General features: G+C 38.4%; 1 protein-coding gene and 1 long non-coding RNA gene across 2 annotated transcripts in view; one reads left to right on the top strand and one right to left on the bottom strand.

Annotated features, from left to right (window-relative positions):
* The window catches only part of ADGRA3 (adhesion G protein-coupled receptor A3), a 56,312-nt gene extending 41,423 nt beyond the window's left edge, over positions 1 to 14,889 (bottom strand). The window contains exons 1-2 of the mRNA XM_064653107.1: positions 14,447 to 14,889; positions 689 to 760 (exon numbers count right to left, since the gene is read on the bottom strand). Coding sequence (XP_064509177.1) covers positions 689 to 760; positions 14,447 to 14,721 — 347 coding nt within the window. The 5' untranslated portion in view covers positions 14,722 to 14,889. The remainder of the gene's footprint in view (positions 1 to 688; positions 761 to 14,446) is intronic.
* A 145-nt stretch (positions 14,890 to 15,034) lies between these two features.
* On the top strand, positions 15,035 to 19,806 carry LOC135413423 (uncharacterized). The gene is made up of 3 exons (XR_010430226.1): positions 15,035 to 15,296; positions 17,734 to 17,882; positions 18,657 to 19,806. It is a non-coding gene; the product is annotated as an uncharacterized LOC135413423 (long non-coding RNA).
* The last annotated feature ends 5,200 nt before the right edge of the window (positions 19,807 to 25,006 follow it).

Genomic DNA, 25,006 nt, shown 5'->3' with positions numbered 1-25,006 from the left:
TCTAAAGTTTATGCCTGCTCCAAGGTAGATCAACCTGCCAATCCTGACCTTCTACCAGCTGGAAAAAAGCTGACTGTAACAGAAGCTACAATGCTGCTTCTTATCCCATAGCCAATATATCTCTGAAAGGGAAAGTGAAAACAGGAAGCAAAAGATATCCAAGAAGCTACTCCCATCAGACTCACTCCTGCCCCCCACACATTTGGTATATACCAAAGTTGTGAAGTAAGCACTAAAACTTTTAAAATATATGTCAACAACAAACAACATAAATCTAGCCTCTTTTAGAGGCTCTAATACATCCGCTTCCCCTACAAATATACTTTGCAACTGTTCGACAAAGGGTTTGACACTTCATAAGAAAAGAAATTAAAGAAGTAATTTTTTTAATAACATAAGCTTTTGTATTACAAAACCACCACCACCAAAGCAAATCCATTCATCATAGCATTCCAGTGAACTTCCCACCGAAGCTGCCCTCTCACCTGCAGGTGAGATAATCCCTTTTTGCTGTTACATGCCATTCATAAAGAGAACGCTTAACTATGTTAACTCTTCAATCACAAAGAAATATATGTTCTTTATCTTGATGTCCCTTAAGATATTTTGTTCTCAGAATTATTAATGAAACCTAAACAGTATATCACTTAATTTTTAAAGTGAAAATAGCTTTTTAAGAAGTACTTACAATCTTTCAAGAAGGTGTAATCCAGAGAAGGAGCCATTCTTCAACTCTGTTATTTTATTGTTACTCAAAATCCTGTAAACAAAAAGAGACAAGAACAATATATTATAAGTATGGTAACAAAATTATTTGCTGCAGCTAACACTTCCGGCACAAATATTTTTGTTTAGCAGTCTGTATATCAAACTACAATGCCTAGCTCATTGCCTTGAGGTGTATACAACAGCACTGCTTAAACATTACCAATGAGAAAAAGAGGATTTTCTATGTTATATGTCCTAAGTACCATGCAAGCTTACATATTTAATATCTGAAATAAATATACCAGTCTAGGATTATTCTAATGGAAAAACCCAATTGGTGTAGTAGAAAATGAAGTATTAAAGAACAAATCTGTACATTCAACATTCTTCTTTTCTGTACCCATTTTGGTTTTCCGAACCAGGCAGCACATGCCTGTTTCCAATTTCCTCCGCTGCCACTTCCAGCCACACACACACACTCACTTCTCCCAGGTTGTGCCACCTTTCCCAGCCATTCTTCACACTTTCATCCTACTCCTCAATGTAATCTTTTTAAAACATCTGCAAATAAGCTCAGCAAGCATTCCTATCTATCCTTTCTTCTCTCTAAGGACCACATAACTGTGAATTTCCTCTTTCATTGAAATAACTGGATCAGGCCCATCTAGCCAAGCACCCTATCCTCCAAGCACAGCCAGTCAGCAGATGCAAATTATCCTCAAGGTAGGAAATCCTTTGCATAGCTTGATGTTTCCTTACTTAGAAGGACCTGCTTTCTATAGAGCTACATAGTTCTCTGTTGGTATTTGCAAAATTTACAAAAGGCTTCGCAGTACAATGCTCCATTCCATAAAGAATGCCTCATCTCACTCATTTTGAAAACGCCTTCTGACAGCTTTATTTGATGTTCCTCAATTCTTACAGTGAAACACGCAGTAATCAATCCCTACCTACCCTCTCTACCACGTGTAATCAATCCCTTCCTAACCTTCTCTTTAGCATTATTATGTAGAAAACTAAATGTCTCCTTACAGATGTAAACCCCATGCTTTACTTAATTATTCTTCACACAAAAGTCATTTGTGCCACCTTAAGCATTTCTGAGCTCTTTCCAGCTTTATTACACTCAAAACTGTGAGGTAAGACCACCAGAATTGAAACAGTATTCAACACACAGACAAGTCACAAATCTACATAGTGGAATAATGATGTCTGTTTCCTACAATTTCCCTGATCTGCCTTTATCACTTGTGCCAAGAATCTAAGATTCCTGGTCAGCTCAGTGCTGATCATCCTATATATTAAGACAGAATTGTTTTCACCCTGATACATTTTTCATTTTTTTCTACAATGTGCTGCTGCTGCCATTTTATTGCCCAATTAGTTTCATAAACTTCTTCCAAAATTCTTTGTTTTACCCTCATCCTTATTACATCAATCAACTCGCCCAACTATATCAACCCCTTACTCACAGTTTTACAGGTCATTAAGAAATAAGTTGTGCATTACAGGTCTCAGTGACTCCCCTTCACTGAGAAGGAGAACCATTTACTTCCACACTCTCTTATATCCTTTAGCAAGCTAACTACTGATACAATGATCCTCCATTGAAGACTGACAGGGTATTTTCATCAAATGCCTTTGGCAAGGGACTGAGACACACCTTCTAGAAAAGCATCTGTCTCATTATACTGGCTCATTCTTGTAAATATTTTGCTGATTCTGAAGAACTCCAAAGAGTCGTGGGGAAGAGCTTCCCATTAGAGATGATGTAAATTTTACATGGTACCTGTATCTTTATCCAGGTAGCCAATATATTTATTATAGATTCTACTGATTTGTTCAACACAAACATCAGACTTGGAAACATGTAGGTGGTGATGCACTTACAAAAATGAGCATTTGTCATCCCTCCAGTCCTCAAAAATCAAGTTCATTCTAAGAAAGACTTCAGACATTCATCATATGACTTCTTCATCCCTGAGTTCTTCTAAAAGCTCTCCAGTTGCACCATCTTGTCCTGGAAATTTATTCACTCTGTCAGACTGTGCCACAGCTTCTGCTACAATCACTTCGATTTCAGACAGGTCCTCTATCAAGTGCATCCAGCAAATGCAACATGTCCCTGCACTTCTTCACTTACACCAATTACATCTTCAGGCTGGATAACTATTTCTGCACCTAAAACTGACACTATGAGATTTCTTTCTGGTCTACAACATCTTTCAAACATCCTTTACAACAGCCATAAACCAAACACACCCCCACCTCTCTTTCCTCCAATGCCTATAATTTACCATCATCTAATGACAAGTATTAATACTTCAAAACACATTATGAATAAGAAAAACTAAAATACAGAAGTAATTCAAGAAAAGTGCATCATTTTGACACAACTATATATTACTCTAAGCAGTTTTCTTCTTCAGGTTTCTCAAAGATTGTCTCGAGCCTCTGTGGTTTAGACAAACAATGTGCAGGCACGTTTATTTCTAAGAGCTCTGGCTTTGAGTCACTCTATCATCTCACATACAGAGTCACGACAGCTGAACAAACCACTTGAAAATCTTTCCATTTCCAGTTTGATGGAGGGAATTTGAAGCCAATCTTAAATTATTAACAAAGGTAACAAGTTCTGATGCCAAAAGGAGGAGATCCCATTCCTTCTCCTCCCATTATTTCTGCGGGTCATCTTAAGTCATCTCTGGTGCCCACTGCTCCACAAGCAACAGACGTTAAACTACACATTTACCCAAGGAATCTTCCAAGATATAAATTTATATGTCAACTGCAAAGTGTGATCAACACAGTAGGTATGCTACACAATCCCAGGTGAAGACTGATCACTAGAATGGTGAAAACTATGAGGGGAAAGAAATACTTAAAAGTATATTGAGAATTTGCTATTTTATGTGCCAATAACGCCTGTGACACGCACTAGAGTGTCAGCTAAGAGCAATTGCTCTTGTGAAAATATAGTTCTATAGTCAACTACATTAAGCTATCTTACAGGAAGAAAATAAGAAAATTGCCCCTTGGCTGCAGCTGTGATAACTTAGATGACTGAACAAACGAGTGGGTTTTTTTTTAAACACACATACAAACCAAGGAAGCCTGGGTACTCTTAAAAAATGTATATGTATTTCAAGGAATCTTTCCATCAAGGAAGGCACAACATGTAACAGAAAACCATGAGACACATTTGCAAGACTGCAAGTGTGGTGGTAATAATAATAATTATCATCTACTAATGGGAATGCCTGCAAAGCTAGTAAAATTTAGCTGAAACATTAAAATCAGATTGAAACTACTCTCACTTCTACTCAAAGACGAAAAGGTTTCCACCTAAATAGTAAGTATTATCTATAAAAATAGTAGGTAGAGGATTAATTCAGTAAACCCAATCAAGTACACCTTTATTTCAACATCCTTCCTGGTTTCAGAAATGTATGCAGGAAGAAAAATAGTAATAATATATAAAGAAATAAATGAAGGAGCTTATAAAAAAATCATTAATAGTTAATGTAAAGTGAACATAAGGCATAACATCAGCAGCAAGAAAAGACAGACCAATTTCAGACTTATGGAGAAATTAAAAAAACAAACCATGAGGTTCACAAAACATCTAAATCAACACAAGCAACCAAATTATAAGCCTTGGTAGCACTGAAGTAACTTGTATCTTAGTTATAATTTACTTCATCTTAAGATTTATTAATTTATCTGTACTTTTGACAGAAAAAGAAGCTATTCAAAATGCAGCCAGAACCACTTCAAAAATAGATATAACTAACTGAACTTAATTTAAACTAAATAAAAGTTACAGTTCTGTAAAAAAAAATTAGTTTTCTGACATTGCCATTAAAATAATAGGCCTAAAGTAGAAGCCTTTGAATATCTGTGCACAAGGTAAATTTCTCTCTTGAGTATGATGTACAAATTACAGTCAGGCTGATTTAGTATTTTCTCTGCAGAGGCTGTTAGTTGCTCAACCATAAAGGTTTAGTACAATAAATGATGGATTTTACAACACACCATATAACCAAAAACACTTCATCACACTTAAAAATGTTGTAAGTATAATCTTAAAAAAAAATGCAGTTTAGAACTTGCTATTAATATATTTAGTCTATACATTATTTGAAGCATTAAGAGATGTGGCATAAGAAGACAAAACACGATAAAGCATTCACCTCAAAGTAGATGTTTTATAGTCACTTTCACAGTTTCTGTGCATTAATGTACAGTGAAATACGGACTATTATGTACTACTTAGACACAGGATATTATTTGTGATCAATAATAATTCTAAGTTACTAGTTTAAGACTATAATTTTTCCTATGAGGTAAGTAATTCTGAAAATATGCTAACTTTTCCATCTTTAGGAAGTTTAAAAAGAAAACAGTTGCAAGCTACCACTGAGATGAGAGCTCCACTCATTCCTGTCTTGTTCAACTCTTCTGTAACAAATGACTTTGCAATATAAATGATGTATCTGAAGATTTCATGAAGGTGTTTCCACAGCCCAAAGGCATTGTTGCTCCATATCACATTTTTCTTTCCTTTTAAATGATCAACAATGTCTCCTTAGAACATATGCATTTTGCTTGTCCAACCCTTACATATCAGAAAACTAAAATTTGGAATTAACACAGGCAATGTTAGTCCCTGTGTTAAAAAACACAGCCATGGGAATTAACACAAAAAACTTGGAAGAACAAGCAGCTGAAAAGTAGGTTCTAGAAAGAATCATGGACATCTCAAATCACCTCACACAACACATCTCCCTCTTCCTTTGATTGAGCAGGAGAGTTGTAGAGACAGAGGTGATCTGAAATAATGCACCTCAAGAAAAAATATAACACCCCCCTCAAAAAACACCCCAAACTCCCCCCAGCTTTTCACCTATTCCAGAAACATTGCTGAAATGTTTCTTTGTTGAATATAGCTTGGATCAGAAAGCCCTTTTTCCATTTTGCTCCGTAAAGTAGCAGAAGACTTTGGCAAACCTCTGCAAAGAAACAACTCTGACTCTTAACTTATTGGTGAGACCTTTAGCAGTAGATGCACAGTTGGTAGCCTGCAAAACATAAATGCAGTCGAACCCAAAGTCTGTCTTTTGTACTACAAAGAATTTTAGCAATAGATACTAAAGTTGATGTACTAACTTCTTTATATAGAAGGAAAAAAAAAATCACAGCTGTTTTTACCATTAAAATAAGAAAGTGAGCACTAAGTGGAAAAAGTTTTGTCCTGTGAAATGATTTTGGCTAGTCAGCTATAAAACAACCATCACTAAGACAGCAGTCAACGAGGCAGGAATTCAGAATGCATCTCCAAACTTCACATATGAATCCTTTCAGTGGATATTATTAAAACACATATATCCATTAACACTCCTAACCTGTAGTCAAAATGGCCATCAAGATGCCTGTATGAAGACTGGGAGACCGTAACTTTTAGCTGAATGCTGAAGTAGCTTCCAGAACACATTTTAAGAGATTCAAATAGAGAGCCAGGAAATAGAAAATAAATCAGATCATTTCACAACGCCTGTATAATCTAAGGACTGGGAAAGCGGCCACCAGCACAAACCAGACTAAAATAACCATCTGTGCAATGAAGAAAAATGCTTTCTGCTGAAAGTTGTGAACATGCAAAAAGGAATACATTTTTCAAAGTTTATCTTGTAGAAGCTGATTTAACACAGATATAAACCCAATATTTTTCAAGTTAGTATTTTGCCTTCTAGTGAGTTACAGGTGTCAAAAGCAACATAGTAATGGATTGAACTGAACATGAACAGTACTTGCTTAAAAGTAACTCTGAAATGAAAACACTTCACCAAACTTCACACAGTGAAAGAACTATGAATCTTTCCAAAGCCCCTAATGAAAGGAGACAGTATTTTCCAATTCAACAAAAGCATTACAACTGAGAAAGCTTCGCAATGAGATATTTGCAAAACAGAAGTTTGGAAGAGATAAAAGATTTCATATGCTATTCCATTATAATGCATATTAAACAATATTAAAATTGTAAACTAAACCACTCACAAGTAATGAAATTACAGATTTAAAGCTCTATTTATATTGCTCAATTTTTAACTGGTAATGTGCTAACTTTATATAGTCTAATGAGGAACCTTTGGTTTTCCTACACAATCCCTACATTACTCTAGCATCAATGATCACTATGCACTGCCATTAGAGAAGTTTTTTCTTGATATTCAGTGGCCATATGCTTTATTTATTGCTTTTCATTAAAAACAAACTGTTCTTAAGGAGAGAAATTTATTTCTAGTGAAATACAGTGTCAATCACTGGAACAATTCAGCAAGTTTTTCTATGTAAAAGTACTAAATAATAATCATCTTAGAAAAAGCACAGAACTGAGGGGCAAAATAGAATGCAAGAATAAGTAGCAATGTTGCTGCAAATTAAATTACTTTCAAAATAAATTATTGTGAAATTGCAACCTTACCAACCAAACCTCTCTTTCTCATACTTATCCCACGTTCAAAAGCCTACCTAAGAAAAAATTCAGAGGACACAGCAACATCCAATTTCTTCCAACACTAACTCTGAGTTGCCGTTTCTAAAAGCTAACAAAAAGCACAGGTATTCTAACCCTTGTGACCATTGCATTTTAGGAAGCTTCCTCCAAGTTCTCTCTCCCCTGCTTTTATCTGTAGCATCTGCATTATTTTAAGAGATGATGATCAACTTTTTCTGTAGTAACCATCCTGTCTTACTACCTTCTGCTCCCTCCTGAGTTTCCCACTTAGCCACCACTTGTATACTTTTCAGGATTCCCACTGACTTGCAGTTCAGTGCATGTTTGCCCAACCCAGAAAACCTCCATACACACATGCCAAGAGTGTAACTCACTTCACAAGAAATACTGCACATGGATGCCTAGCCAAACACTCCTAACTTTAGCTGTTATGGCAAATAAATTCAATGTGTCATATCACAGAAGTATTAATTATAGCATACACTGTCACACCCAGTCTCACATGAATTTACACCTCCTATCAGGTGTACCAGCTCTCTAGAAAGTGCTTTGTCTAGACACATTAACAAGCACTTCCTGTCAGATGCTGGCACACAAAGATACATTTACAAAAATTTATATCCTAATCCTACAGAAGTAAACAGTTTTTGGATAGTTTAACTCCCTGAACTGACTAGGCATGGAGCTAGTACTGAGCCAGGGAGGGGAGGAAAAAACCCTCAAACATCCACACAGTGAGAGACTGGGAAGTGAAGGTACAAACATCAGCTCCAGTTTAGGCTACAGTTTTACTGACAGCTGGATGCAGATGTAACATTACTCAATCAGAGGGAGCGATCTCCTCTATCGTGTCCTTGCTTCTCATCCCTGTGCCAGAAGCTGGAAGAGAGGGTTGAAGGGAACCTCCTTTCTCCAGCACAGAGCTGTAAGGTCAGCTCACTACAACCCACAGAAAGTTTAATGAGCCCATCAACACACAGTTTTGAGAATTGCTTTTAACTCGTTTTAACACCAGAGGTTGTTATCCTAAAACAAAAGTTCGAGAATCAGTTGTCTGGGATGTTTGACAGGATCTTTTTAAAAATCTGAGTTTCAAGGTAAAACGTACTCTATAAAAACACAGGTTAGCCAAAAACGAGTTCTTGTATCTGACAGAAATAAGCCTTTGTGTTCAGATGGAAATAGTGGAATTAAGCTGCCTATTTCTTAAATGTCTTTAATCCATCTGCATTTATTATGTTTGGGCTTTTTCCCCGCAAAGAGCTCTTAGTTGGCCTATCTTACCAAAAATGTCAAGTTCCTACTCCAGAAGTGATGACTCTGCAGCCCTGCCAAAACTGGCTGCCCAGCTTGGATCACACACACCACCAAAGCAGCTTGGCTCCTTTGGGACCTAGAACCTTTGCACTGCAGTGCACTGGACCCCACTCACTCTAAGGCAGCCTGGAGATCTGAAAGACAGTAGTGTACTGCACCACTGGACATGCCCTGTGGCATTACAGCAGGTGGAGCCACAAAGCAGTAATCCATATAAACACTCTAAAGGCAACAAGACATGGCAGTTTTCACTGCTAAGCACACAAACAGTGAAATATGAAGGTGAAAATAAAATTCTCACCTATTTACTGTGTAAGGACTAAAGATATTCAGTAAATTATTTATTATAATTAATATTTAAAATGTATCATTTATCTCACAAAAACATACCTTATCTGAAATTCTCACATTTAAAACAATTTATTATCACTGATGAAAAGGAGTGCTCAACTGTTTTTAATCTTCATGGATTAATTACTAGTACAAAGAAAGCATTTAAACTGAAGAGATTAAATTATAGACTATTATGGTGATGATACAGACTAAATAAGGCAGTAATGACAAATCCATGAACCTGCACATATAAACCATTAAATTATGAAAAATCTAAACTTGCAGCTCCACAGTTGTTTTAAATTACAAAAATGACCTCTGAAATGAGACACAAGTAGTGATTTGTTCTTCATCCCTCCAGCACAAATTCTAGTTTGAATTCTTTTACCCTTGGCATTAAATAAAAGTTTTAGTATTTTGCAGTTCTGCCAAACTGAAACAAAAACAAGAGTACTACTGATCAATAAAAGACAACAATAAAGAAAAAAAGTATTAGTTGTGAAGATAAAATCTGTCTTCCTGAGGCTAAATACAGCATAACACATTGAACATTAAATACTCACTGAAGGGTTTATGAACACTTAAAGAACATTGCTTATATAGGTAGCTTCATAGGAATAAAGGTATTGGGCAATTTTACATTAATAGTGTAGCTCAGAGAATTTAAAAAAAATAATTTTTTCCATTACAAAAATTTAAATTTGCTCTCCAGAATTTTGCAGAACTTATCTCTCTCCACCTCCCTTATTTCCAACTCACCAGGAAACAATACGTAGCTCTGATGCAAAATCTGAACCCCAAGCTTGTTGCATCTATGGTACAGAAGCCATATTTCTAATTACCTCATGTATTTAATCAAAAGTATGATAATCTCATTGTAAAAGGCACCTAAGACAATTTAAAAATGCTTATATAGAATAGTTTTTTGGAAAAAAAAACAGTATGAATTGATACAATCATTATTGCATGAAGACTATTACCAATTACAACCCAACATGTGTATTAAAGCCATTATTGCAACACTACATGAAATAAGAGAACACTATTCAAACTTGACTGTGTATCCCAGTGGATACATATAAACAACATAACATGCTGTCTTCCAAAGCTGAATAGTTATTCAGATGGAACTAAATATTGCAATTTAGAAGAAAACGCTGTTCAAATTGTGACTTCAGAATTTTCTTGCAATGTTCAAATAGACACAAAAGTGTACACCATAAGAGAATACTGTATGTACCCAATATCCTGTAATAACAGCAATGAATCAGCGTTGGAAAAGTACATACAGAAAAGCACAAATGTGATTTTTAATATGGTTATCTTCTCAACAAGGGAAGCCATACAAGTTCTGACAGATATATACTGAATAGTTCTACTACAACACAAGCCTACAAGAAAATGAAACATTCTAATGACTTTGAAGAGTCGGATGTCACCAGTAAAAAGGCATGTACATGTACTGTGAATTACTACATTGTGGCTACAATAATTCTCCAGTACTGCTTCTGTACTGCCACGTGTTCACAAGTACAACACATTTTGCATAGCCTACATGTCCACTAGTCAAAGAAAATTTTCAGCTTTAATGGGAGTTATTAGCACTTTGTACCTTCAAAAAATGTTACCACTGCCCAAGTTATTAGTACTGACCACTTAAACAGCCTAAAATTGACTATTCTAAAAAAAAACAAAACAAAACAAACAAATCAAACCAAAACAAAAAAAAACCAAAAATCAAAAAAGAAAGCCAATAGCTGTCAAGAGTACCACTGAGTTAGTAACACAAATGTACTTTAAAAGAAGAATGAAACTTCCACAGAAGACATTTACATTATGTGACTCAGGTAGTTACAGTGTAGTCCCAAATTGTGATACAAGCGGCTTCCTACAATGATAGTGACATTTTCCTTTGAAACTTCTTGAAATTTTGAATTTGTGTTACAAATGGAAAAGCTGCAAAGATATTTGGAAAGCCAAGTTAAGTATGCATTTGAGCTGCTTAATGAATGCAGTTTTATGTGATTTTATTTAGGAGCCGAATGCAAACTGTAACATTTTAAGATGTTTCCCAACAGCAACTCAGTTAAGTGTGTCTTTGAACAGCTCTGAACACAAATCCAAGTCAGTGCTCTGGCTTGTAAATCCTAACACTTTTGTAAGTGCAAACACTGATACTCCTATGTTCCTATAGCGATATGTGGTTAAGCAAAGTTGTTTGTAGATCATTAAGTCTCCTGATTCAGAAACACAATTCTTTACTAAATATATGTTTTTTCTGTGTTTATTTAGACTCCTATTCCAATAGCATATACATAATGGGTAACTAAAACTTCTCAACGAATAACAAGTATCACAACTTCAAAGGCTTGTCTTCAGTGGAATTACACATTCTTTTCCAAAGAACAAAGTAATGGCTAATATCCAAAAAGTTATGGCATCATCATTTGAGCTTCCATCAAGAAACAGGACAGCAATGGATGTCTTATCTCAGCTTCTATCTCAAGAGTACAAGGCATTCCTTACCTAAATGTGCATCATGGCAATGGCTTCAGCATCTACTGAAACTCAGAGCGTGTCAGACAAAGTACAGAGTTAACACTGGGTGAACGTATCTTCACACCAAAAGCATCTCATCTGGCTGGTTAAACTACAAAGGTCAAAGTCATCTATGGTGTTCATGTAGATACACCCTTCATTTGCATCCCCATCAGTTGTTATTATATAAGGCTAGGAAAAAGTCCCTTCCCTAGCTATAACTAAACTTGAATTCACCTTGGAATTTGACCTACTCTGCCTAGTAAGGCAACAGCTAGTTCTACCTGGATTCTAAAGGAATTTCAATTTACCATACTGCCAGAAATCATAAACATTACTTAATCTCCCATAAATATCTCTCCGTACTTGAATACTCCTCTTCTAGTGTTTCCTTTATTTTGTCTCTTATCAACTGAAATCAAGTTAAGCTCTTTTTTCTGAATTGTAATTCTAATAACTGTATTCTATAATATTGGCCCAAATTTCTAGTACAATAACATGTTTTGTGGCAAACACAGGCCAGGGCATTTCCTAAGTTAAGTGACCTTGCCCAACTTCTCAATATCATTGCTGACCACTAACTACAATGGTGTGCAAGAAGGAAAGAAGCTGGCCAGCATCCTCAGATGCTACTCATTTATCCTAATTTCTAGCAGTTCTCTCATTTCCTCACTTTTTAGAGACCTGTCCTCAAAACATATCTCTGGGGAAAAAGAAATTGTAAATGCTAAATGCACAGTAGTTGATCTGCTGGAAGTCTAAGAGTCTAACCAATGATAAGGATTAAATCACAATTTCTAAAATGCATATAATCACTTCATTTGCATCATTCCAAGCTCACTCAAAAAATAAGAAATTATATAAAACTATACAGATCCTTCTATTTAAAATTGGTTTGTGCAAAATAAACAGTCAACATAAAAGAAAACTGAATTAAAATGCAGCTGACCTACACGGTGATCTATTTTCAGCTATTTATCTCTGAAGTGATCAACTAACACAAAAAGATATAATAGAACTAGTAGTTATCTTAATAGAAGAATCCCACAAGAATCAAGATTCAAGATAACTCAAGGCAGTTTGACTCTAATCAGACAACCTTCCACTATCCATCAAGTGCTGCAATTCTAAGTACCAGCTAGGAAGAAAAAAGTAATTTTTGACAAAAGATTAAATAACGATTAACCAAGCCACTACTAATCATGATGTTAGTGAAGTGGCACTTGGCAACAAACCCCATAAATCACCAACACTTTCTATCCAGGTTAAGATGGATTTGGTAATAATAAAAAAAATTAAAATTAAAAATTAAAATTAAAAAAAAAAACAAACAACAACCAAAAACCAAAACCCACCAAAAACTAACCAAACCACAACAAAACACTCAGATATGGAAAGTCATGCCTCAAGAGTCAACAAACTCAAAAGATTCTAAACATGAACACAACAGTTAGTGTCCACTCTCTTAAAAAGCAGGACCATTGATTTAACACTCCCTGCCTTATATTTAAGCAAAATTTCAAAGTGTTCATTACATTATATCAACAGTTATAATATTTACTACAAATGACAATGAAAAAATATAGTTTCTTGCTACATCTACTAAAAAGTTCAAAACGGAAAACTAAATGTTTCAGAAGTTACTATGAACTTCAAAGGCCAGTTTATCGAAAGCAACTAATCAGCATATGTAGATATGCTCTATATACACACTACATATTGAAGGAGTATGAAAACAAGATGAAAGATCTTCCAAATTCTTCTGTCACTGTAATTATGAACAAATATCCACTCACAGCAAGGTTGCTGTGTTTTATATCTGCTTGTCTTTCACAGCAATCAGAGCTTCAAGTTTTTTAAATCAGCAATTCAGTTTTTTGAACCAAATGATCCCCACAGTCAACTTCAGCATATCAACAATATTATCATCTACTTTACCAAAGTTTTTATAGATAATACCATATTTTTAACATTTAATCAGCCACAAAGCACTTGAAGCTAACAAAGACTAAAATATATTTGTTGTTCAAACAGCCATTACTTTCTACTTTTTACTTGGTTTTCTACTTTAGAAACTTGATATAGGAACATTTATGGTCACTTCTCACAAGTAATTTACCAATATTCTCTGAACCCTTGCAGATTGCCAAGACTACTACTTTAACTTTTTTTTGGCTTTCCCTTTTCTTATAGGTCCAGGTCCAAGCATCTGCTGGGTCCTCACCTCAGTAAGGCTTCCTGAAGGAAGCCCTTCCTTGGTGTTTTGGTGCTGTCAAAGTTCACAAAAGGGGCAGACAGATTGTTGTTCTCATGACAGAACTACATACATTCTGTACTTTTTAAATGTTGGATTACTAATAGATCTTTCAAGCCTGTTTTCCACTTAAGCAGATAAATATGTTGAGCTAGACCCCATAATTCAGTTTCTTTTCATCGATTCTTTGGCTACTACTTGACGGCACTTGCCGCTGGGTTCCACTTCTAGGATCAATGTGATCCAGTGCCGATGATGATCCTTGCCCCCGTCAGGGGTGTTGGACCATATGATCGTTAAAGCTCCCTCCCAACACAAACCACTTTATGAACTTCATTGCTAGAGTGACCGGTTAATCTCTCACGAAGGAAAACGACTTGCAAATCCATTCCTTACTTCGGAGTAAATCGCGCATGGTGTTTGAAACTTATTATTCAAATGGGTAGGCCAGGTTTGCCTCAACACAAAACCAGCACGCCTACTCAGAGATGCGGGGGAGCGTGGGGATGCTGTTCTATGGGGCGTTAGCGCCTCTGCGGGACGGTCCCGCCCCTCCGGTGAGTTACGGGACGCTTCACCCCCTCTTAAATCACCATCCTGGGAAGCTAAGGGAACACATGAAAAGCACATCCGCTCCAGGGCCTTTCTCCAGCGGCAGAGGGGGGTGACCCGCGCCTCCAGTCCCGCCCCACCTCACCCCGCAGTACCTCAGCCCGCATCCCCGCCCCGTCCACGTCGCCCCGAGGCCGCCCCCACCCCCACGCGGGGCCGGTACTCACAGGGTGACCGTGCGGTTGGGCAGCGCCTCGGGAGGCAGGACCTGGGCGAGCTCCAGGTTGCTGCAAACCACCTTCACCTCCACGGGGCCGCCGGCCGCCGCTTTGCCGGCGCTCTTGGGGCGCCCGTCGTACTTGCAGCCCGGGGGCAGCGCGGCCTCGCCACCGCCCAGGGCCGCCAGCAGCAGCAGCGCGGGCAGGAGGAGCCGCGCCGGGCGGCGGCGGCGGCAGTGGCAGCGCGGTGGGCGGCACGGAACGCGACGGCCCGCGGGCGGCATGGCGGGGCTGCGCTGGGGCCCGCGCCGCTCCTCCCGGCCACGGGCGGGAGAGGCCGGCAGAGGGGAGGGAGAGAGGGAGGGGGCCGGGCCCGCCCTGGCCTAGCCCCGCGGGGGCGGCACCGCCGCCACGCGGTGTGGGCGGGAGCCGCGTCCCTTTGTGTGGGGCCGGGCGGGCCGAGCGCGGCGGCAGCGCCGCCTCCCGCCGGGGCCCGACCCCGCGGCACCGAGCGCGCCCGCCGGGCCGCGGCACCACCGCGCAAGCGCCGCGGCGGCGGCCGTGCCCCTGCGCCTGCGCGGCGTGGGGCTGGGGGAGAGGGAGGTGTCGGGGTGTCGTGTTTGTGGCGGCCGGTGCCTGCGGGACCCCGCTCTGCACAGCCCGGCGCCTCTTTGGCGCTTCGTGCGCCCTGTCCCCCTCGAGGGGTCGAAGTAGAGCGCTTTGGTTTCCCTCTCTGCTTCCATAATTTGCCTCGTGCCCCTCAGCTCCACTCTAGCGGGAGCGTTGCCGTTCGTGCTCCGTGGAGAAAGGACAATCCCCTGCCTAAGTTCTGAATGGCTTTCCAAATTCTTAACTCGAAGTAAGCAGCACTTGTGAGACCTTTGTCCTCAAATCATCCCTGTAAAACGAGAAAAGCAGTTATTCTCGCTTGACAGCCAGAGAGCCACATTCTCTAAGTATGAACCTCAAATGTAAAAAAAAAACCAAACCAAACATAAAACCCCACCACCACCGCCCTCCCCCGTCTACACATACACACAAAAAGACCCCAAAACCAAAAACCCGAAAAAACCCCTACCTACAACGTGTGTTTTCATTGCGCACTTGGGCTACTTTTCTGTGTGTAATTAGGTTGTGTTCTCATATTTCCTTGCAGCCAGGCCAGCCAGGCGCAAACGCTTCTGTGCCAGCGACAACTGAAATTCTCAATACATTCTTTGCCTGTGGTAGGTGTGAGGAGAATAAAATAACTGTTACTTAACTCACAATCAAATTACAAGAATGAGCAGCACCTACTTTAAAAATTTTAAGATAGATTTTGCAGAACTTGTGGGAAGTTCTGGTCCCTCACTCAGAACTTAAGGGTGCTCCATCCTTGCAGAAGAGCACTGGTAAATAGCACCCTCCAAAATACCTGATATTACACAGAAATGCCATTTTAGATATTGACAGTAACAGCTGCCAAAATGAGTTTTACAAAATCTTTAACTTAAGATATCCTTGAATAATGTCGAACACTCAGATTGTGACTCAGTTTTAAACATAACCTAATGAAAGGTACTGACAAACCATCAGAACTGTGGATTGGAGCAAGAAGAACAAGGTTACAGTAAAAACATCATAATCACCCTTTACTGTGGCCTCTTACAAATGAAAATGGAACCTGTCCCCATGTACTGAGATTGTTGACCAGAGTGCAAAGAGGACACAGGTCTCCGAACTTTAATATTATGTTTGTGCGCCACTGAGTCACTCAACAGGACCAACCTGATCTGGGTGAGATGCAAGGCCACTGTTACGCTGGAACTAAATTAGGTCAGGGCACAAAATGCAAAATTGACAATGGTTTTCTACTCTTATGCTGCAGTTATACCAACTGTAAGAGAAGAGAGGTCTAATTAGCATAAAATTCACCAGCGTAGAGTTAATTCTTCCATTTTGGGCTTTGTTTTAAACAAATTCAGGCTGCAGAGTGAGTTTATATTGGAACGGTGCTTTGTATCATAGAACCTTATCATTTTTGATCTGCCACCAGGAGTTTTAAAGCTGGATTGACTGTATCAAACCATGGCCCAAGGTACCTTTTCCCTCAGAAGTAGTGCTGGGTTAAACACTTCTTCCCTTTTGCTGCCTTCTTCCCATAACTTTTGGCTGCATCAGTAACATGTCCTGATTCACTGCACAACTACATAAAAGGTTTGTGCTGGGTGAAGGATCAACATGGAGAAAGGGCTTAAAATTGCCTCTTCTGGCAGCACAGGGCAGTTTGTACCAGTTTAGACCATTGATCCCACCAGAATTTTGGCTTTGCATCACCCCAATTTCAGCATAGCTAATCAAGATTGTAGTACTGAAGGGAACATTCTCATGGTTTCCCTCAAGCTACTTGCTTCTCTACCTGGTCTTGCATTTGTGGCAATGCATGTGTTTTGACCAGTTGTATCAGTGAGATGATCCATATGGTCACATAATCTAAAGGTGATGATGGGAATGGGCTTCTGGTGTCTGTGATCACAGCCCATCTTAATTCTCCATTTTCCCATAATCCTGGAGAGTCAAATTTGTTGTTATGGCTTTTCATCTTAATGTCATGTCTAATTGTGTGTTACTTGCCCTTTATATTTATGAACTATCTGCTCTATTCTTTTCCTCTCCACTGAAACCACCCCTACTAAGATCTCTAACCATGGATCTCAGTTGCAAAACTACAGTTTTAAATTATGCCTCTGTTTAAACTGCAGCTGTTGAAACCTACAAGTGTTGTTCTCTGATTTTTATTCTGACTGCTTCTGCAGTGAATCTAATTCCATGGTCTATTGTTCCTTACCTGTCTTCAAAAAGCTTGAAGGCTTCAAGGAAAAGTCCCTTCTTGAAGGCTTATGCTTTTCCGATTATCTTTCCTCTTTCGTGCAAATTACTGCAACTTCCATTCTGCACCAAATATTTGAAAACGTATTTTCTTACATTGACTCAGGAAAGCTCATAATCCGAAACATATGTCTCACAGGAGTCACCTAACAAATTTCACGTGTGGGGGTTTTTTTAACTGTGATATACCTTTGTCAAGTTTATTAGGTCACTACTTTTATTGTAATTGTAGTGGTCTAAGGATATAAAAACAAAGTTACATCATATGTCTGCTTCAAAAACCAGAAAGTCCTGTTGCTCCTAGCTTCCCAACAGCCCCTTTACCTGTAGGTTATATGCCCTCACTCTTGCTCCATCTGCTTTAGTTATCTGATTGTTCAATAAACCGATTCAACTCAACAACTAAGCTAGCCTTTTTTTGTGTTTAGTTTTCTGCCAGGTTATTGAGTTGAATCAGCTTAGAGAAAGGTTAAAAGAGTGTCAGAGGTGGAGAAAGAGGAGGGCACGAGGGAAGAGAGTGAAACCTCCCATCTAGGCAGCAAAGTAAGCCATCCTCAGCAACTTCAGGAAAGACGAGGTTTGTATGGGGAGACAGTATCTTTTATTATAATAGCTAATACAGCTGTGAAAAAAGGAAGCAAGCTGTTCCCAATACTTACTGGCTGTAGCCGGGGTAGCAGCTACTCTAAAATATTACCTCTTTCTGACATTGTTTGCTTCTTTTTCTGTACTGAAAATACTCAGACTTTCTTTGCCTCAATCCCTTCATTCTCCATCAGTGTTGGTAATTTTGTTGGTGCTTCCTTGCAGTGAGACATTAACTTGAAATTTTTTGAATGCACTTTACTTTCAGATTCCTAATAAGCATACTTTGTCCTTTTCTGTGGTTTCTCTTCCCTTTATAAAATTTGCCACTAGTACATTCAGTTTTGAAAAGTAATTTAAAGTGAATGTACTAGTGGCAACTAGGGAAACCACAGAAAAGGACAGTTTTTCCTCTCTTCTTTCTAGTCTCCTAATTACTAACTTTTTGTATCCAGTATATTAAAAAGAAGGGTGTGGGAAAGAGTGGAACGCAACTAAATTCTTATCAGTGTTTATGTGTAAACAAAGGTAGCTTTGGCAGCACTTCAAATTCTTTATTTGTCCTCAGATCACAGAGATAAATAGGAGCTTTTATGTGATTTGTGTCTGTCTTGCATTCCGATTCTTTTGTTACTCCTGTCCTTTTCTTTTATCATCCCTTATTTTATATCCTTGCACATTTTTCTGGGCTATCATCACCTTCACTGAAATGAGTGCTTTCTAATTCTCCTCTCAAGGGACTCCCATGTTGCTTCATATCTTACAGGTTTTTTTCTTGCTGCCACAGAGTCTTCTACCTACCACATTTCATGGACTGGGACATCATCAGCTATGTTTTGTTTGCTACAGCAATTATCAGGGAAGAGGAAGCATTTGGTTGCCCTCAGCCATGTCTGCAATACTGTGGTTATTTGATATTCCAAGTACAGGGAGGTGATGATAACTGCTGACACATGCTGGCTTGCTGTTGGTAACCACTAAATCCAGGCGGGTGCAGAGTCACCTTTGTACAACTACTTCTTACACAGCTGCAGATTGTAGTATATCCTTGCCTCTGTCAGCCAGTTCACTGAGTTACCCCAAGCTCTGCTGTGTGGAATACACAGATATTTCCAGATGCTTGGCTAGTGTTTGTCATGTTGGATATTCTCCATTTGTTCTCAGACACAGAGATATTCTCTGCAAGCCCCTCTCCCAGTTTACTGCAGTCAAAGGTCAGAGATCCTCAGTGTCAGTAGTATAATGGGAAAAATAGAGCTTTTAGCCTCAGCTGGGAGTCTGAGGAGAAACACTATTTCCCTTTACCTGATTGTTCCTTTAAGTAGACATATTTCAAGAATAGCAGACATTCATTGACTTAGTTTGTCTTATAGAAAATGTATAAAACATTTTGGAAACGTATAAAACATTTATACAACAGCCCATGCTGTTTATTTAGAGGTGTTTGGGTTTGGTTACCAATAAATCCCAAATTAAGTGAGAATTAGACACTGAAATCTTTTATATTAAAACTTGAAATACCACCAGATTTCTGCAGAAAGAATAGTCAGGACCTGAACATTCTCATGCTTGATTTTCACTTTCTTTGCTGTGCATGAAGGAAAAAAAAATATTTTATGTGGATTCAGCAGACTCATATGGGAATCTCACTCCTCTTCTGCTGTTCTAGTCTATAACTGTAGATGGAACACTGACTTTGAAATACAGTTCCATTGCTAAATTTTAGAAAGCAATGTGTACAGCTTGAAAATATGTAAAATATTTTGGGAAAGATTTCTTTTTAACATACAGTTCCATCATCACTGTTTCAGTGTTTGGCTTCCAAATAATTGTTTCATATAATTTTGAAACATCTTAGCTTTCTGTGTATCTTATATGAATTTTCATAAAAATAAAAATAAAGCTATAGAAATATATATTTGCATGGAAGAGGAAGAGAGAAATATAGTTTTCATACAACCTAGAATTAAAAATTTTCTAAAATGTGTGACCATCATTCCAACCCCTTTTGAAAATATTTACATCTGTTAGGCATATTACTCAGCATTAATGTACTTATAGGCTCCCAAGCAATAATCTGCTAATAAAAATGGAAATAAAATAGTTTTCCTTCTACTCCTTATCATACTTTGTTAAATACTTCAATAGATGTTATAATGTAAGTAGGTTTCAAACACTCATAGTTGTTGGGAAAAACAAGTATGAAAACAAAAATTGGACTACTTCATTACTAACACAGTTGCTCTTATGGCTTAAAAGAAGGCAATGGCATTCCAAGATGGTGGTGATTGTGTCTGGATAGATAGATGTGGATTTGCACTGTTGTGTGAACAATGCATATGAAAGAAAAGCTGTCTGATGCTTAAGCAATTCAAATGGTTCGGAAGTTAAACTTCCTTAACAGGAACACTTTGAAGTATTTCCTTCATTCCCAAATCTTATCACCTTAGATTTTACAGAACATTAACCCTAGAAAAGTCCCAATTTTATTGGCTGCGTAATGTCGCCTGAAGCAAGAGATTCTCTTTTTCTTCCCTGCATGACATCTCAAACTCAGGCGGAGAATTTAGATGGAAAAACAGAAGGGAAAAGGCTAATATAATAACGAAAATAAAATAGACTACACTGGCCAGAGGCAAGCAGCTGAGTCTCACACTGACATGGGACTGTAGCTCAGACAATATCCCGCAGGACTGAGCTAGGCCTGGGCAATAGTAAAAATGAAAAGGGGGGATGATAAAAAGCTCACCTGGACTCAGAGGTGTACCCACAGCCCATGGAGCAGGAGTTATGAACACATGAATGACAATAAATAACAGATTGCCTTTGAAACAGAGGTTGGTGTCCTTACTGTCAAGAAATCAAAATGCATCTATGCTCTATATGGCATATGGACACCTGGCACAGTCAGTACCATGCAGAGAGGAAGAGGGGGCAGGCACTGATCTCTTCTCTGTGGTGACCAGTGACAGGACCCAAGGGAATAGCCTGAAGTTGTGTCAGGGGAGGTTTAGGTTAGATGTTAAAAAAAGTTTCTTCACCCAGAGGGTGGTTGGGCACTGGAACAGGCTCCCCAGGGAAGTGGTCATAGCACGAAACCCGACAGAGTTCAAGAAGCATTTGAACAATACTCTCGGACACATGGGACTCTTGGGGATGGTCCTGTGCAGATCTAAGGGTTGGACTCGATGATCCTTGTGGGCCCCTTCCAACTTGGCATATTCTATGAATCTGTGAGATGGAAAAAAAGCAGTCAGTGGATGGGAGAAGCAATGAGTCTTACCGTGGCACTCCCTCAGAACTCAAACCCATACCTTTCAGCAGGTGGAGCCACAGCAGTAGGTTATAGCATGGCTGTCTAGTTGCAGAGCTATGTCATTAGAGAAGTGATCTCTGTGGCACCCTCAATTTCTAAATAAAGCCACAGTCTAAACAATCTGCAGTGAGACTTGTACTGATCTTTTCTCCCAGTACATTTTATCCATAGGATTACTTATAGTTCTGGTAAGAAATCACAAGGCATAAAAAATGAAGCAACAGGAAGCATAGTAATAAATAGCAATTAATACATCATTATAGGTTTGCTTCTCAAGACAGAAGGCGATGGGGAAAACAATGCATTTTGATGTCAACATCAGCAAAATTTCTGGATCTTGATCTCTGGGTACTTAATCATTCTGACATCTAGGCACTTTCACAGAAGTTTTGGCAGTGAAGCTATCCAGGGAAAACTTTTTGTTCAAGCAGGCCCCGCAGACTGCTTTTGTTTGTTTGTTTGTTTTTCAAAACTGTGATTTTATCTTGATAAACACAGCAGAGTAGACATATTTCAAATTGTCTTTTGTACTTCTCAGGCCATTGAGATTCACGTATTTAATTTAGACTTCATTAAACAGTTATTATATATTAAACAAATAGCAGCTACATGCTAAAACATATTTGCAGAGTATTATGGCAATGCAATAGGTCCATATCAATTTCACTGTTATGAATCTATTACATAACTTTTAATCCTTGGTGAGTGTTTAATAATCAGTATTCACATAACATACACTAACTGTCCTATTAAATCTGAATTAATTGTGGCTCAGGGAACATTAATTTAAAAGGTTACCTATTTTCCCAGCAGATCTGATCTTTGTTTCATATTTTTCCATTAAAATTAGTGTTAAAGACAGAGTAAATTTGTTTCATTTAGAATATAGTTATTAAGTGCTCTGAATAGCTGTGAATCATGTTCTGCTAAGCTTCTCTGCTAACAGCAATGCTAAAGATTCTCTTCCATTTTCTTCTAGTGTAATTAGCATTACCTGGAGATAATAAAATATCACATATTTGTTTAGGAAAAGTAATCCCTGTTGACTGAAGGAACTGACATTCAGCAGTTCATTAAAATTAGTGAGTCAAAATTTGTGTCTGGGATTTGCATATTTCTAGTTTGCAAAATGACCAACTCTCAGGAAGGGATGTAAGACTGAAAATTTTTGAAATACTTACTTCTTTAAATGAATCATGATCACCACAGTGATGATATAAAAGTGCCTCTATCACTGCAGTCCTCTGCACAATGAATATGAGAAGCTGGAATAATGCTGCATGTAGACCTTGATGAAGACTGTACAGACGAGCAATAATTGGCATCAGAGTGTTTTGGTATGAGAACTGAGATAATTCATTGCAGAAAGGGTCAAGGTTCCTTGAAATTAATACCAGGAGAAACGAATCATATAGTCTAACATATACTATAAGAATCCATCACAAGTCCATGTTGACCGCAGGAGATTGTATCTTATTCAAGCTCTCTAGAAAGATATTTCTGAGAACACCCAGAGGTAGAGAATTCATTGCTTCTCTTAGTAATCTATTTCCAGTGACTGTTCACCTTCAGTTTTAAAAACAATTTTTGCTATTTTTAGAAACTAGTGTAAAGGCATTATTCAGCACTGTGTATCTAATTCACAGGATTGTATCTGTCCATAATCGTATCACCTCTCAGTCTTTTTACAGCCAAGCAATGTCTATCATACAAAAGTATTCCCAGCCCTTCTGTGGATCTTGTCTTTACCCTCCCAAGTTCTTCAACATGTCTAAAAAAAGTCACCAACACTGTATACAGTATACCATTACTAGTCTCATCAATGCCATATAACTTTTTTCGTATTTACCAGTATTTTCTATGACTGTGTTTTGTTTTTCTACTGGCTGCACATTGAGAATTAGTGTTTGGGAGCCCACTGAACTGTCTGTCTGTTGTTTTATAGATCTACCTTGAGTTCTTTGTCTTACCTAGACACTATGCCCAGACATACCTTTATCTGTGACAATATGAAGATGCATGTACATTTTTAAATACAAACAGTACAACGGGCTGCTCCACATACTGCATGTTAGTTTTCCATGAAAGACTCCATGTTTCTGAAATCAAACTTTTGATGATGTTCTGCTGATAGACCTCATACCTTGATGCTATAATAACATCTGACATCCAACCCACAAGCACAGCTGAACAGGGTTCTGTCTCCTTTTTCCAGAACTGTTCCCACCAAAACCTGCGATTTTCCAATTAGAATCATAGTGTAATTTAGATTAGAAGGGACCTCTTTACATCATCTGCTTCAGATCCAGCTCTGAGCAGGGCCAATTTCTCTGTTAGATTGGGTTGCTCTGGGCCTTACTTAGTTCTGTACAAGGTCGTATCGAAGTTTAGTGGGTGGTTGGGCATTGGAATGGGCTATGTAGGAAAGTGATTGGATCACAGCCCCTGGAAGTGTTCGAAAAACGTGTAGATGCAGTACTTAGGGACATGATTTAGTGGTGGATCTGGCACTGTTAGGTTAATGGGTTGGACTCGATGATCTTAGAGATCTTTTCCAACCTAGATGATTCTAAGATTCTATCACTTATTGAAGGTTTTACCTGAGGAACGTGTATCCTGTTGTTAACATATAGCGCTGATTTCTTTTAAACCAGAATGCAATTTTTTCTGGTGCTATAGCACTCAGAGAAATGATATCTGAAAAGTTACCTCAGTCATTTAAACTTTATGTCAAGAAATAATAAGCTCAAATATGTACTTTTAAACCCATCAGCTATTAATTTAAATTTTTTTCCTGTTGATCAGTTCAATCCTGTGTTGAACTTGTATTATACTTTTTCAGATTAAAAGTTCATGCAGGTCATTATGCTTTGAATAGTGGCACAACAGTAAGATTGCTTCTGTTCTCTGAATTTTATTCAGCTTTACAAGACATTAAATGGAACACCTCTGAGTAAGAGAAGTGCTTACCAGACTCTCTTTGTAGTCCAATGCTCAAGCTAAATGAGCACTGAAAAAAAGTATCCTTTATAGAAGCTTTATGGCATTCTCCATGCCCACAACAGAGACAAAATCAAATATGTTATTTTTACAAGACTTCCGAATATCTAGTTCTCTACTGTATTTTCTCTGCTGCTTTGCAGACCTGTTAAGTTTGTCCAGTGGTTCATATTTTGCGGCATCTTGCAGCTGGGCTGTGTTCTCATAAGTTTGCAATGCCATGTTGTACTTTTTCTTCCACTCTATACCACTGGATACCAGATTGTATTGCCACTGGCAGGCTGAGTCACAGAACAGGATGGAGTCTGGCCTGATATGTCACATCAGGTGAGCAAAGGATTGATGTTCAGAAGCACATTCCTAAAGTGTAGATAAGCACTGGCTGGCTTCACATTTGTTGTATAGAATCTTATTAGATTTTGAGTCTGTATTTGATGCAGAGATAAAAGAGTGTTATGTGAGGACTCTTCCACAACTCCTTCTAGGGTCTTGATTATCTGATGCTCTCTCTCTCATGAAAGTTGTATATTGATGGAGCTGATGGCAGTCATTGCCGTGAAAGAGTACAAGCCTCATAATCTTGTCCAGTCTGAGAAAACAGGGAACGTTATAAAATGTTAAATTGTGCTAGTTAAAAAATTCATATAAATAGATTTTCTATCCTTTACTTTGTTTAGCTGTTCTTGGTTGACCATTGAGTTTAAGGCCAAGATCCAAAACAGTGATGAGATTTAAGTAATAAAATATTCTTGTGAGTTAGGTATCAGCTGCTTAAGAACCAGATATTTTATATTTCCCTG

Source organism: Pseudopipra pipra, chromosome 4 (genome assembly GCF_036250125.1).
Source record: "Pseudopipra pipra isolate bDixPip1 chromosome 4, bDixPip1.hap1, whole genome shotgun sequence".
Lineage (NCBI taxonomy): Eukaryota > Metazoa > Chordata > Aves > Passeriformes > Pipridae > Pseudopipra > Pseudopipra pipra.
Note: the sequence above shows the minus strand (reverse complement) of the source record. Positions and strands in the feature narration are given on the sequence as shown.